The sequence below is a fragment of the Phycodurus eques genome, chromosome 2 (genome assembly GCF_024500275.1).
Source record: "Phycodurus eques isolate BA_2022a chromosome 2, UOR_Pequ_1.1, whole genome shotgun sequence".
Taxonomy (NCBI): Eukaryota; Metazoa; Chordata; class Actinopteri; order Syngnathiformes; family Syngnathidae; genus Phycodurus; species Phycodurus eques.
This window is the reverse complement of record NC_084526.1, coordinates 9,814,733-9,829,726: the sequence shown is the minus strand read 5'-3', so window position 1 is coordinate 9,829,726 and position 14,994 is coordinate 9,814,733. Positions and strand designations below refer to the sequence as shown.

The 14,994-nt window shown below is 38.5% G+C and overlaps 1 protein-coding gene across 3 annotated transcripts in view; it reads left to right on the top strand.

Annotated features, from left to right (window-relative positions):
• LOC133396537 (CUB and sushi domain-containing protein 1-like) overlaps window positions 1-14,994 on the top strand; it is a 620,476-nt gene that overhangs the window by 558,001 nt on the left and 47,481 nt on the right. For all 3 annotated transcript variants that reach the window (XM_061666524.1, XM_061666517.1, XM_061666531.1), the window contains 12 exons: window positions 3,041-3,186; window positions 3,621-3,701; window positions 4,791-4,904; window positions 6,627-6,743; window positions 7,046-7,117; window positions 7,957-8,103; window positions 9,062-9,250; window positions 10,092-10,277; window positions 11,120-11,317; window positions 11,553-11,726; window positions 13,637-13,810; window positions 14,068-14,241. In XM_061666524.1, coding sequence (XP_061522508.1) covers window positions 3,041-3,186; window positions 3,621-3,701; window positions 4,791-4,904; window positions 6,627-6,743; window positions 7,046-7,117; window positions 7,957-8,103; window positions 9,062-9,250; window positions 10,092-10,277; window positions 11,120-11,317; window positions 11,553-11,726; window positions 13,637-13,810; window positions 14,068-14,241 — 1,772 coding nt within the window. The remainder of the gene's footprint in view (window positions 1-3,040; window positions 3,187-3,620; window positions 3,702-4,790; window positions 4,905-6,626; window positions 6,744-7,045; window positions 7,118-7,956; window positions 8,104-9,061; window positions 9,251-10,091; window positions 10,278-11,119; window positions 11,318-11,552; window positions 11,727-13,636; window positions 13,811-14,067; window positions 14,242-14,994) is intronic.

Here is a 14,994-nt window from a genome sequence, read left to right as displayed (position 1 = left end):
CTAGCCAGTGGTGATTTTGCACACGTGTTTTGTTGAATGCAGAGATTAGCGATAGCTGAAAACATTTTGCACTTACTTGACTTATATGTCCGCACGCTACATACACAAAAGCTAAATTTCGACTCACCATTGGTAAAGTAAAAGTATATCCCAGCAATATGTAGGGTGGGATGAGTGCTGACGCACTGCATGAGACACATTCGCCCCTAAAATGAGCCAATTTCACATGGCAAGAATTATGCTGTAAAAATATGTCTACAATTCTTGATCCGTGTGGTACTTTGACAAAAGCATGCCACAAACATGTTAAGACACATGGTAACAGTTAAATTGAGGGAGAAAATTGCATAACATGTCACTTTTATGGGAAGCACACTTGGTTAAAAAACATGTGCTGCCCGAACTTAATGTTGCTTTTCATGCAAGTTTTTTTTTTAGCATTGATTCTGGCTTCTCCCTTCACCAGTCCTTTTGTTCTATGTTCTCATTAATCATACTAGCGCTGAATGTCGCGTCTTGTGCATTGCTGTGTTCTTCATATCTCACTGATTTGTGCTTGCTGCTTTTCGGCCTGGCATACCCATCAACTCCTGAGTAACGGTAGCAGCAACTGCATCCAAATGTCAGGGAACGTTGCCAAACTGTCCCTATTGTGTTTTGCTTTCTGCTGAATGACACCACCACAACGTTTATTTTATTGGGCGATAGATGATTATTTGCAAGTGCATACAGTTGTGTTGAGAGGTTTCCCAACCCTCATCATGGGCATGTATGTTGTTTCCCTTTTAGACTTTTGATGATGTATATGATCAGTTCTTTTCCCAAGGTGGAGGCTTTGGGTTGGCCATTCCAGAAGCTTAATATTGGCCTACTCAAGCTATTCCAAAAGCAGTTTTAAATTTGTTAAGAATCATGGTTTGGAGTCCTCGATCCTTGTTCTACAACCCCAATGGAGTTGGGACGTTGTGTTAAACATAAATAAAAACAGAATACTATGATTTGCAAATCATGTTCAACCTATATTTAATTGAATACATGACAAAGACAAGCTATTTAATGTTCAAACTGATAAACTTGATTGTTTTTAGCAACTAATCATTAACTTAGAATTTTATGGCTATAACACATTCCCAAAAAGATGGGACAGGTGGCTAAAAAGACTGAGAAAGTTCAGGAATGCTCATCAAACACCTGTTTGGAACATCCCACAGGTGAACAGGCTAATTGGGAACAGGTGATTGGGTATAAAAGGAGCTTCCCTGAATTGCTCAGTCATTCACAAGCAAAGATGGGGCGAGGTTTACTGGCCTGCTTGCAGTCCAGACCTGTCTCCCATTGAAAATGTGTGGCGCATTATGAACCGTAAAATACGAAAACGGAGACCCCGGACTGTTGAACAGCTGAAGCTGTACATCAAGCAAAAATGGGAAATAATTCCACCTTCAAAGCTTCAACAATTAGTGTCTTCTGGGAACGTGTTGTAGCCATAAAATTAATTTAAGTTAATATTTATTTGCTAAAAACAATCAAGTTTATCAGTTTGAACATTAAATATCTTGTCTTTGTCATGTATTCAATTAAACATAGGTTGAACATGATTTTCAAATAATTGTATTCAGATTTTATTTATGTTTAACACAATGTAACAAATGAATATAACCTTCATGCTCGTTATGATGATTGTATGTTAACTTCTTTTACAATACTCTATTTGACGAATATACTCCAGTCATTTCATACGGATTGTTTGTCCGTTGATTAAGCAAGACATTGGCACACATACTGAGATATTCCACTCTACATTCTTCTGAGCCAGAAAAGATGACAGCCATGATACATTGCAAGATCGTAATACTAGCCTGATTGTTCACATTTTTATATCTCTTTACAGTGAGCATTTTTGTCACAATTCTTACATGTAGGTTTTGCATGTCCAGGAAGGATATCAATTTACTTTGAAATGCTTTTTGGGGGTCACATTTATCTTAGTGTCTTGTCTTTTCTTAATGTGTGGAAATAGCTTAAACTTGATGAAGGAAAACATGTACAATATGTACTATATGACTATCATTCCTGTTAATATTTGGGATCAGCTGTTAAAACAAACTCACAACAAACTAGCTCAACTGCTTATACTATGCAATAGCTGGAAGATATGCCGTGATAAAAGATTTGAGCAAACAGCTCAAGCTAAGTACAAGATTTTATTGAGCCAAAGAATAATTTCTTTACTTTTCAAAATAAGCGTATAGATAGCCACCAAAAATGTGTTTAATTAAATACAGTGGTTGTTTGCATTTCAGGCAGAAAAATAAGAACCACTCCACCACACTCTAGATTCAATTTGTACTTAAATAGACAAATGGTACAATTTGATTCACTAAATTAAAGTTCCAACACCTACAGAGGACCTTGAATTATTGAGCAGTCAAGAGATTCCAGGCACTCTTTTTGAATTAAAATTTTACAACCCTTCTTTAATCCAAATGCATGCTCATTAAAAACAAAAAAGGTGCATTTAGGAACTTTAGAAAATGTAACCTTTCAACAACATTCAATATTTAATGAGCTAAATGAAGCCTTTAATCCAAGGGCTTTGTTCAATGAACTTGTTTGGGAAAGGGTGAAAACGCAAACAAAGGTACCAAAATGAAGTATATATATAATAGCTTCTCATTTGTTCTCTTTCTACTTCCTCTTCAGAACAAGATGTGCCTTGTTTCATTATGAAACAGTAAATATACTGTTAAAATTAGACAGCAAATGCAACTCAATGGTAGCAAATCAAAGTTATGTCAGAGGAGGTAATAATACTAAAATAGCATCTGGTAATAATTAGTTTGCAGTGTGTCATCTTGTGTTTTTAAGAGCTCAAATTGTTCAGACTGAGTGATGGTAGAGTGAGTATACATTTGGATCATTAAAATGGCATATGGTTTTCTGTAACAATGCCGTGTCTATGAGATAACAATGCTTTTGCTTGTGCAGTCAGTTTGAAGTGTCTTTGTCACATGTGCAATCCCACTTGGTCTTCATGCAGGGACGGTCCAGATGCATCCAGTCCTCAACTGGGCGTCTTCAGCGGCAACACGGCATTGGAGTCGGCCTACAGTTCCAGCTCCAATGTTCTGATCCGCTTTCACTCTGACTTTTCAACTGGAGGATTCTTCATACTCAACTTCCATGGTACACAAACACATTCGCCTGTTGTTCTTTTTTTTTTTTTTTTTTCAAACTCTGGGGAGCTCAAAACGTGCCCAGAATGTCTCTGCGGGTTATGCCACTCAACATGAATTTGCGTTATTCCACCATTAGATATTTTCTTTTTCCTTCGAGGTATTAAAGGGGTTGTTTGCTTGCAATTAAAAAGAAAAACACGTATTTTTCTATATTTGTTAAAACAGTCATTATGACTTAACAGTACTACATGATACAGTAAATATGACCTGTGGAAAAATCAGTCCCATCTTGTGCCTCTAATTTGATATCCAACTAGTAGCTACAATTTGTGCAGCTTCTCAGAAATATTACTGGTATAAAAATATGAAAATGGATTGTTGTGTCTATAGTCTTTCATCAAACATTGGGAAGTTGTGATCTTTATTTATGCACCTTTCCAGCCTACCGTCTGAAGAAATGCCCTCCTCCGCCTATAGTGAAGAATGCTGAGATAATCTATGAGGATGAAGACTTCCTAATAGGTAATGATCCAGACAAATATATATGATCAATTAATATTGTAATGAAGTGTGAGGGGGAATCAAAGTTCAAGATTCATTCTTCAGCCTAAATACTGTCAGATTGTCTTCTCTGAAATGCATTGTCTTTCCCATCTAATGATGTATAACATCTATACTCAAATGGGCCTAGACTTTCAATGTGATAAAATATTTGCTTAGGTTTTGAAAAACATCCATTTTGGGGAAATAATCACTTGTCAAGGTCTCTATTTTCCCTCAGCACTTTGTTATATAATGTGCTCATAGCCTCTTGCTTTTCAGCCTGTGTGACCTTTTAGATCAACCGTAGGTGTAATTTTGAACATAATCTGACAGCAAACATCAATTTTCCCTGTCAGAAGTATGCAGAATGTAGTCTTTTGTGATCAAATATGTCCTCATCTCCCTGCGCAAAGAAAACATCAAAAGTGTGACCAAACATTTTCATTGCTGTTCACTTGCTTTGAAAAATCAGTAGATTTTAATATAGAAAAAGCTGTTGCTTACTTGGTAATCAAAAGAAATATCATGAAATATTTGTACTTTTTAACACAACAATGAGAAGGAAACATCAAGGTATACACATTTAGAAAGAGTTGCAACAATAGTTTTGCATGATGCCATACATTGAATTACATAGCAAACCTTAATCAAGACAGCTCAATACATTTCAAACTTTAAAGAATATTGTTCCCTTACATGCAGCCAAACACAGAAATCAATGACATTTTGGATTTCTACCCACGTTTGAGTGTCTGTTTGTCATCAGCACTCAATTCTCCGTCAATTAGTTTTTACGTGTGACCCAACTTTGCTTGGAATAAATCAACAACATATTCTCTACTGTGACGGGGAAAAAAAATATATATATAAAATAAAAATATTATATATATATATATATATATATATATATATTGGACAGTACTCGTTTTATAAATGATCACATATTTGGTGTTATGCTCAATGGACTCTTCATTGCTCATTGTGGTACTACATCTCATTAAATATCCCCATGTTTAGACCTACTCCGAATGAATGAATGAAACATTAACTTTATATGCAATTTTCAAGGCGATATTGTGGCTTATCGCTGTCTCCCTGGATACACACTTGTTGGAAAGGCGGAGCTCATGTGTACGCTCAACTCTCATTTACTGTTTGAGGCCCCGCCACCAACATGTCAAGGTAAGGCAGCATGTGACTTCCAAATCATACATTAATCATAAATTTAATGTATGCAAATGTTCACACCTGGGTTCAAATCCGGCCTCGCCTGTGTGAAGTTTGCATTTTCTCCCCGTGCCTGCATGGGTTTTCCCCCCGGCTAGGCCGGTTTCCTCCCACATCCCAAAAACATGCACGGTAGGTTAATTGAAGACAATAAATTGCCCGTAGGTGTGAATGTGAGAGAATGAACATTAGGGCCACAATGAAAAGGAAACACAATTGTACAGCTATAGTGACAGAGAATTCCTGTATTAACATAGATGCATTATTGTGAGCATTAATGTACGCTGCATGAAAATGATGAATTTTGCGGCTGTTGTCAGTTTACACTTTTCAATAAGTGTGAAAATATGATGTGTCATATCAAAATCACCATTAGTGCGAGTGGTTTGTGAACAGTTTTCTTTGTGTTTTTTTTCTCATTATTCTGTGTGGGACAAAGGAATTCAAAAGAACAACAACACTGAAACAACAGAATGTAAATAGATTTGTTTTATGCCTACAGTAGATCATCCATCCATTTTCCAAGCCACGTATCCTCACAAGGGTCGTGGGAGTGCTGGAGCCTATCCCAGCTATCTTCGGGCAGGAGGCGGGTACACCCTGAACTGGTTGCCAGCCAATTGCAGGGCACACATAAACAAACTCACATTCACACCTAGGGGCAATTTAGAGACTTCAATTACCCTACCATGCATGGTTTTGGGATGTGAGAGGAAACCGGAGTACCCGGAGAAAACCCACGCAGGCACGGGGAGAACATGCAAACTCCACACAGGTGGGGCCGGGGATTGAACCCGGGTCCTCAGAACTGTGAGGCAGACGCTCTAACCAGTCGTCCACCGTGCCGCCACAGTAGATCATAGTTTGTGAAAATTATACATCTTGTCCCAGAAATGTTTATTGATTTTTCACTCAAAATGCAAAACATATTGTTCCAGACGTTCACATCTGAAAAAATGAGGGAAAACATACAATTTTCTGTTTATTGTACACACTTTTTTATTATTATTTTGACATCACAGTTGCTAAATAAACTATTTTGATTTTCTTATGTACATTTATGTATCTTCTTTTAATCATTTAGACAATGATGTAGCATTTAGACTCTGTGAGTCTCGAGAAAATCAACACGTAGACCGGAAAGGAATTTGATGCGGTTTGTGGAATTCGTCAGAAAAGTAAGCTCTAGTATGCATCACTTTTTGTTCCTTTTGCAGCAGAAGAGCTGCTGAGAGGCATGGTATTCACCGTTGCTGTTTTCCGTTGTGTTAAAAGCTAGGAACACTGTGCTCTTACAATAGCATCAAGCAACTGAAGTGCTCCTTGGGCGCAATTAGAGTTCACCTCCTCTTTATGTGCCTCTATAATAGTCATCACATATAGAGAGTGGTCCTTCCAGTGTACTTGTTTTTACTCAAGGCTGATGAATGGATGGAGAAGACTGCATCCGCACACTGTTTGATTGTCACACATCCAGTGTAAACAGATAATGAATTTCTATAAAACCAGTTACTAGACTTTGGGTAAGTATACCGAGTGGACTTGTAAAAAGGAAGACAACCTTGAATGAAGCCTTGAGAAAACCTCATAACGTGTTACTTGGAGATGTAGTTTGCACAATAAAGTTTATTATCCTGAGATGGTTTATAACATGTTAGTGCGTACTTACCCTTCCAGCCCAGTGTCCAGCCAACGAGGAGCGGTCTTCATCATCAGGAGTCATTCTGAGTCCTATGTTTCCCAGCAACTATCCCAACAGTCAGACCTGCTCCTGGCTACTGCACATGCTTCCAGGTACACTTGGCCTAGTAGGCATTGTGTTAACAATCACCTGCCACGTCAATAGGTACACCTGTATTCTGTGAGATCAACTTAACTTCTACCTTTGCAGCGATAATAGTGCTCAGAATTGATTGAGGTTTTCAGAAAGTTAGTATGTTTATTATGGTTGTGTTTCTATTATCACGTTGCTAAATGAGGGAACCAAAATTTGCATTGCAGTTCTACAACCTTAATCATGAACATGTTGAATAAACAATCCTCATTTTTCTACAGCTCATAGTTGCCTATAGTTAAATGGCTGTCTTGTCTCTCAGGATACATCATCAATATCTACGTTGAGATGTTCCAAAGTGAGAAGCAATTTGACGAGCTGGAAATTTTTGACGGTACACAAAGCCGACCTCTCCATCTCTTATTTCACACATACAAACACACACATGCACGCACACACACACACGCATCTGCTTATTTCATTTGTTCATGAAAAACATCACCACCGCTAATAAGAGTCACAGTAGTTAGCTCTCATTTGCAATGTGCAAAATTTCCCCCCAGGAGAGCCGAATCTGTTACATAACAATAAATCTAAAAGTTTGCAGAGCACATTTGTGTGTGGGTGTGTGTGTGTGTGTGTGTGTGTGTGTGTGTGCGCGCGTGCGTGCCTGCCTGCGTGCGTGCGCATGCTCGCATGTGTATTTTATAGAGATTTGATAACTTTAGATGTTTACAAATTTATTTTAATTTCACCACACAAAAACTAATGATGTTCGGGAAAGAACAAAACAACATTAAACTGTATCTTTATTAAAGCTTCTTCAGTGGTTGCTGGCTGTTACATTAAAACGATAAACACAATTATGGCATTTTTGATTCTGCCAAAAAAAAGCTTGTGCATTTGTGGTACAGATGAGAACAATAAGTCAATAGGTGTCACAGGTTTGCAATAGCTTGATGAATAAATAACTGCAAAACAATGTAACAACTACAAAAATCACATTCATAGCAATAATTTGTGCACATAATTTAAACATACTGAAAGGCTTGCTTCATCTCTTTTGGTTGGCACAATATTGCACATTTATTATTATTGGATTATGATAGTAATGGAACTGCTACCCAGGTGAAAAAAACAAATTATGCAGTTATCCATGCAATCTGTAACGTAGGATTGACTCTGTCCACAGTGGTCGCTTCATCGGGTGTTTTATTCATGTGCTCCTTGCAGGATCCTCGGGGCAGAGCCCTTTGCTCGTGGCTCTCAGTGGAAATCATTCATCTCAGCTCAACTTCACCTCAAAAACCAATCAGCTTTACCTACGTTGGTCCACTGACCATGCAACCAACAAGAGAGGATTCAAGATACGATATACAGGTACATGCACTCCTATACGCTATACAGTATAAATTGCGAAGACATTTTTTTTTCTGTTTTTTCTTTTTTTTTTGATTGATCAACGTGCCCATCAGAAAAGTGCATGTAGACACTACTTGCTATTTATACTGTAGAAATATATGGTGATAGACAATTTATCCCACTGGGCCCCTTCCAATTGTTAATGATAGTCTAAGTAAAGTTGTATTTACTCAACCACCTTGATAGATTATAATTATTTACAGAATGTAAAAACTTATGTATAATTTGCATTGAACCACAAAAATAAGAACAATAGAAATAGTGCAACACAAAGCAATCACTGTTTACTGAAAATGGAGTATCTGTCAAAAGTTACCACAATTTGAAAATGTGTGTAATTTACAGTGAAATTTTAATAATTTTAACTGCAAGTTGATATGTATGGTAAGAGTTCTTCATCAAAAGTCAGCTTCCAATGATGGAACTATTAACTGGCTTTTGAATGACATGACCTGAATCTATTAATGATCCCCTTGCCACCCTTGCCACCATGGTAGCAGAGTCTAGTTAATTATTTTTTTTTTTTTAACTTGAAGAAATTTGGTAAAGATTGGTAGAGGTAAAATATTTCCAATTTGGTTTCCTGTACAGTAGTATTATTGGAGTAAGTACTGTACTTGAAGCCAGTACCTATCCCCTATCGATTTGCATTGTATAACGTGGTGCAGAGAGAGCAGGTGCATTTTCAAACAGATGTTAATGAAAGACGAAAGGCCATATGAGTCATATTTGAGAGAGGCTGATGTAAGATACTTCTTAAATGGATGAATATCCGACTTGGAAATGATAATTACTGACTCCGTTGTCATGTGTGGGAGAGTAGTCATTCCACCCACCCTGAAAAGGTTTGCTGTTTGAATGCCAAAACGTACTGATTCTTTCTTTGTTTTGGCTTTATCTCTCGATGTCTCTTCAGCTGCATACTGTAGTATTAATGATCCCCCAGCAAATGGAGGCGTTGTCAACCGAACCAAACTCCGACCAGTTAGCAGACTCCAATTCTACTGTAACCATGGTTACCGTCTGGTCGGCTCTACAAATTCTACCTGTAGACTCTACCCCGATGGGCTTTTCCAATGGGACACACCTCCACCATTCTGTCAAGGTAATATTATAAACACTTGTAAGTATAGTGGTGCTGTGAGATGCGAGTAACCCAGCGAGTTTTGGGCGATATGTGCCATTGTTTGGCTGAATTTTTGCTGTGATTTGCGGGCAAAAAAATTGAGACGCAGGTGCTGTACGATGTCAGTGAACTCAGCTCTGTTCACCTCACAACAAGCAGCAGTTTGGCAGATCGTGAAAAAAATTTCTAAAAGAAGCTCCCAGTTGAAGTTTAATGTCAAACTAAACATATAGCAAAGAGAATTACGTGTCGCATGTTTAAAACAACCACATACTTTTTGCCGTAATAGTCATTTTAGCTTGGTGTTATGGTGTTGTATAAACCTTTAAGCAATGGATATTTGGACACAAACAGTGTAGCAACACATGTAGACAGGCACCATAATACAATCATTTATTCTTTATCCTTTGCGTAAAATGACTAATATTGCTGCAGTTACTGAGTCAGTCATGAAACTCGCCATGTCTGAATTCTGCTGTCCCCAGGTGGCCGTGATGCACATACAGCTTAATGTCGAACAACAAAAATGTAGCAAAAAATGCTTTTAATTCTTTAGATTCTATTTAATTATGGCATTACTGTTTGGTTTTATAAAGTCTAGAGTGCCATTTTTCTCATTTAAAAAAAAAACCACATTACCATTCATGTCAGTTGAGAACGATGATTTGAGATGTGCTCGTTTTGAGTTACGAGGATGGTCACGCAACAAATGAAACTCATATCTCAAGGCACCGCTATCCAATAGTCTTAAAAGGGCCAATTGTTCTCACATGATAGATTGCATGAGTAGTTCCACAACACTTTTCTTTATGATTGGCAGCTATCTCCTGTGGAATCCCCCAGTCACCAGGAAATGGCAGCTTCTATGCCTACCATTACAACGTGGGCAGTCAGGTGACCTACCACTGTAAACACGGTTATCACCTTGAGCCCAGTTTTCCAGCTACAGCAATGTGTTTGGAGGATGGGAGCTGGAGTAATTCAGCCTCACCCCCAAGGTGTCTCTGTAAGTATTACTTCTTGTGATTGGAGGGAAAGAGGGAGTGCTACAGTATGTGGGTGATTTATTTCAAGAATGTTCAGAATCCTCTATCGCATCACACTCATCATATTCTGTTCATGGTAAAATTATGAAGTTCCTAGTGGGTGGCTGCAGTAAAGAGAGGTAAACCTGTAGCCTTAAAAGGAGAGGAGCAAGATTTCGTTTTGATGGCTATATTGGTCATACTTCTAATACAGTATTCTAACATGATAACAGTGGCACATGGCCACCTGCAAGGCCAAATAAAATGCAGTTTTTCTTGAGTCCAACTGCTGCCATCATTAAATTTGTATTAATCATGGGCAATTCTTTAACATTCATATTGAACTTTTGATGACGAGTAACAATAGCAGCTAGCCAAGTGGTTGGCTAGCGGGAGCAGCTAACAATAGCAGTTGACTGCACTTCACTGATTCTTCACTATGCTAACTTATCCACTTGGCTCCCAACAGTCAACATCTGGCTCAATGTCAAATAATCTCTGGCTGGCATGGCACTGAAATACTCGGTCATGCGGGCCAATGCGAGTACATTAGGACAGGCTTTTTTCTTCTCGTCATTTATTGTCAGTTAACATTAGCACCACCCACGCGGTAGTCTTGCTCAAGGGCACCTCGGCGGAGTTCAGGAAGCTTGCCAGCAACCACTTACAATTTAAATATATATATTTGTTGTCTTAAACCAGCCACATTCCTGTCCTTAAAGCAAATCCTATCAGTCAGCTCCTCAAAAGCTATGCTGCAGCCACCATCATTAACTGCTCCCTTCATTATTTCAACTCTTTTGACCTTATATGTATTTCCCAGCCATCCACTGTCCCAGCATTGAGGGCGCCTTGTCAGATCACGTGACCTACCGTCTGCTGTCTGGTACACTGGGAGAGTTTGGTTCCATGGCTATGTTGGAATGCTTAACAGGGTATTCTTTCGGGGCAGGACATCGGACACTAAGCTGCCTCGCCAATGGGACTTGGGAGGGGTCAGATGACCCAGCAGCATGCAAGAGTAAGTGTAAGTTCTGTGTGTCCACAGGTAGCTGCAGAAAAGGATTTCCCACAGTTTTATTGTAGGTTTAGTTGTTTTGTTCTATTTGGAATTATAATTGTATTTCATTGTACAGTACACTCTATTCCAGAGGCTCACGTATTTTAAAATGAATTACATATTGCCATGTTTCTTATTATTTAACATCTTGGCTTTTTTTACATTGTCAATATGAATTTCTTATTGTGATTTGTAGTCTTATCCTGTGGGGATCTTGCTTCTCCACCGTTTGGCACCAAACTAGGAACACTGACCACATTTGGTGCAACTGCAATCTTTATGTGTAATCATGGTTACACATTGGTGGGGTCTCATGTCAGAGAATGTGGAGCCAATGGGCTGTGGAGTGGTTCTGAGACCAGGTGTCTTGGTAAGTCTAAATAAAACGAGTTAGAATTACAAATGCCCATTATGTCCAAACTAAGCACTCCACTTCACACAGTGCTTTATTTGTAAAACTCTCTATATTAATAGTTAATCAGGGGCTGGGCTAGACTCAGTTACCTATCCATCCATCCATCCATCCGTCCTTCCATCTATACTGCGTGTCCTGATTAGGGTCGCAACAGTGCTGGAGCCTATCCCAGCTGACTTTAGGGTGAGGTGGGGTTCACCCTGCATGCAAACTCCACACAGGAAAGCTGGAGCCGAGATTTGAACCCCCGAACCTCAGAGCTGTAAAGCAAACAATCTCACCACTTGGTGTGCGCTACGCAGTTACCCCTCAATCTTAATAATTAGTTTTACTAACTAAGGTATCTTGTAAGGTACCGTAATTTCTTGTGTATAATGAGCATTTCACCCACCCCCCCCAAAATAAATAACTGTCAAAAGTAAATAGTGCGCATTATAGGTATAAAATAAAAAAAAACTTTCACATTTTCTAAATGTATGCCGCCATCTAGAGGTTGTGAAGAAACTGTACACTTTCATTCCAATAAGCCACTGCCACCTAGAGGTTATAATAAAGGTGTACACTTTCATTAAAATATGCCACCGCCACCTAGAGGTTATGAAAAATGTGTAGCCTACACTTTAATTCCAATATAACAGGGGTACGTATGACTGCATATATATAAAGTTGTGCTCATAAGTTACATACCCTGGCAGAATTTGTGAAATATTGTTTTTTTTTTTAAATATGACTGATGACTGAATAACCAGCATCATTAATTTCTTTATAGTTATGTTTTGTTTAATGATAATACTGTTGTGAAATGCTTGACAGTTTAATTTGAATCCCATTAAAATAAAGTTAAATGTGTTTCACCTTGGCCCTTCATGTTTTCTTTAAAGAATTGTACCCATCTTACAAATTTTGCCTGGGTAATCAAACGTATGAGCACAACTGTGTGCTTTCTCATTTACTAAATAAAAGTAGGGCTGTGAATTTCAAAATAATAGCAAATAAATAAAAAGAAAGTATTATGTGTTCAAATAAAGTGCTTAACTTAAGAATAATTCTAAACTAACAAAATACAGATAATACTTAATGTTTTGATCATATGCGTAGAAGCAAAATCACGTATTGTAATATATATAGATAGGTAGAAGGGTTTTCCAGAATTTTGAGGTCAACTTTGGGTGTGCGTATTATACATAGGTGCGCATTATACACGAGAAATGACGGTACTTTTCTGTTCCCAGTACACAAAGCAAGATCCGTAAAGACATGCTTAGGTGAGTTTGATGTGATAGAAGCCTTCCATCAAAAACATTTGAGATGAACAGAGATTGCGAGAAACGCCGTCTCTCAGGTCCAACATCAGTGACCGCTGTTCAACCGAATGAATAGACAAAACATTCCACAGACACATTCCAAAATTCCCTGTTGCTGCTGTGGCTGCAAAGTGGGAAAAGCTCAGTTTATTTAGGTAGAATAGCAAGGTGTTGCAATATTTTTGACCATACAGTAGTAGCTGTGTGTGTCTAGATGTGATCAATGAAATTTAGATCAACCAAAAACACGAAAATCCGCTGACATACCCTAGTGAACTCAGATGACTTACTACTGACACATTTGATCACATAATGCCCTATTCACCCCTCAAAGCACTGACTCAAGACCATCTAAAGTGATTTGAATGTGTTTCAGCCTGGATGTTGCACGTGCGAACATAGCACGTGCCACCATCTGAGCACTCGCTCTTCAAAAAATTATATTCCACAAGGTCAACAAAATAAATCAAAACATATACATCTTTGTGACTTTTCACTTCCGTAACTTGCATGCATCTTTTGATGTAGAATTCCAATCTAATTGATTTTTCCCCCCTTTAGCTGGCCACTGTGACTCTCCAAATCCTATCATCAATGGGCACATTAGCGGTGATGGCTCCAGTTACCGCGACACAGTGGTGTACCAGTGCATGCTGGGATATCGCCTGATTGGCACATCAGTCAGAATCTGCCAACAAGACCATCGGTGGTCTGGAACAACACCTGTTTGTGTCCGTAAGTACTGTATGTGATATTTCAAATGCAGATCAGCCTGTAGTTACCAAGAAGAATAAATATCAACGATAAATTTACTTATTCGTCAAAATAAGAATAGGTATAAATATATTTCTGACGCTGAGAGTGATTATTTTTTGTATAACTCTTGTATTGGCTTGAATTCCATTGTGCAGATGTACTTAATGACCGAGTATCAATTTGTCTCAATTGACGTTTCACTGACAATTTGTCACGGCTTTACTCTCTTCCCTCAGCCATAACTTGTGGTCACCCTGGAAACCCAGTCAATGGGCAGACAAACGGCAGCGAGTTCAACCTCAACGATGTTGTCAACTTTACGTGTAATAAAGGTTACATCCTTAGTGGAAATGCACGCGCTCAGTGTCGACTAAATGGCCAGTGGAGCAGCCCCCTACCTCTCTGCAAAGGTAGCAAGATAAACAAAGCAATATGTTAATGAATGCATATGTATGCACTATCAAATATGAGTGTGAAGAATGAAAATGCATTTAGCCTTAAAAGTATTTTATCTGTGTTATATTGTTATGCAGTTATGTCTTTATAATTAATACACTACCATTATTATCAAATTGCATGTGTAAGCTCACAGTGAAGATTATTATCTTTTCAGAGTTGAATGCAGGTCTTTTGTTGATCCTCATTTGTGCAGGTGTAGTGGTTCATTTTCCTGACTTATGTGGAGGCAGTGTGGGTTCAGTTCCCACTCAGTGACTGCAAATGAGAGTGTAAATGGTTGTCTGTCTCTATATGTACCCTGTAATTGCCTGGCAACCAGTCCAGGGTGTAGTATTACGTCTCGAACAGGAAAAGTGGTGTAGAGAATGGATGACTAGTTGTTCAGGTCTACGTAATGTTATGACCAGTGTGTGTTTCTGTGGTACCGTATGTGAGTCTCAACATAGAAATTCACCCATACACACATAATGTACGATATATTTCCAGAGACACATTCTACTCGGCTAACCGTGTGTGGATTTAACATTACCAATCCCCACTAAACTTGTGGTGGTTTAACAGTTATGATGTATTAAATCATGCAAACACTCGGATGCGCTGCTCGATCACGGGGGCTGATCGATACGGCAGAGTTGTACACATATGTCTTTCATTCAAGGAATTTATCTAACTCCCTCACATTTTGCTTTCTCCGCCATCTCTTT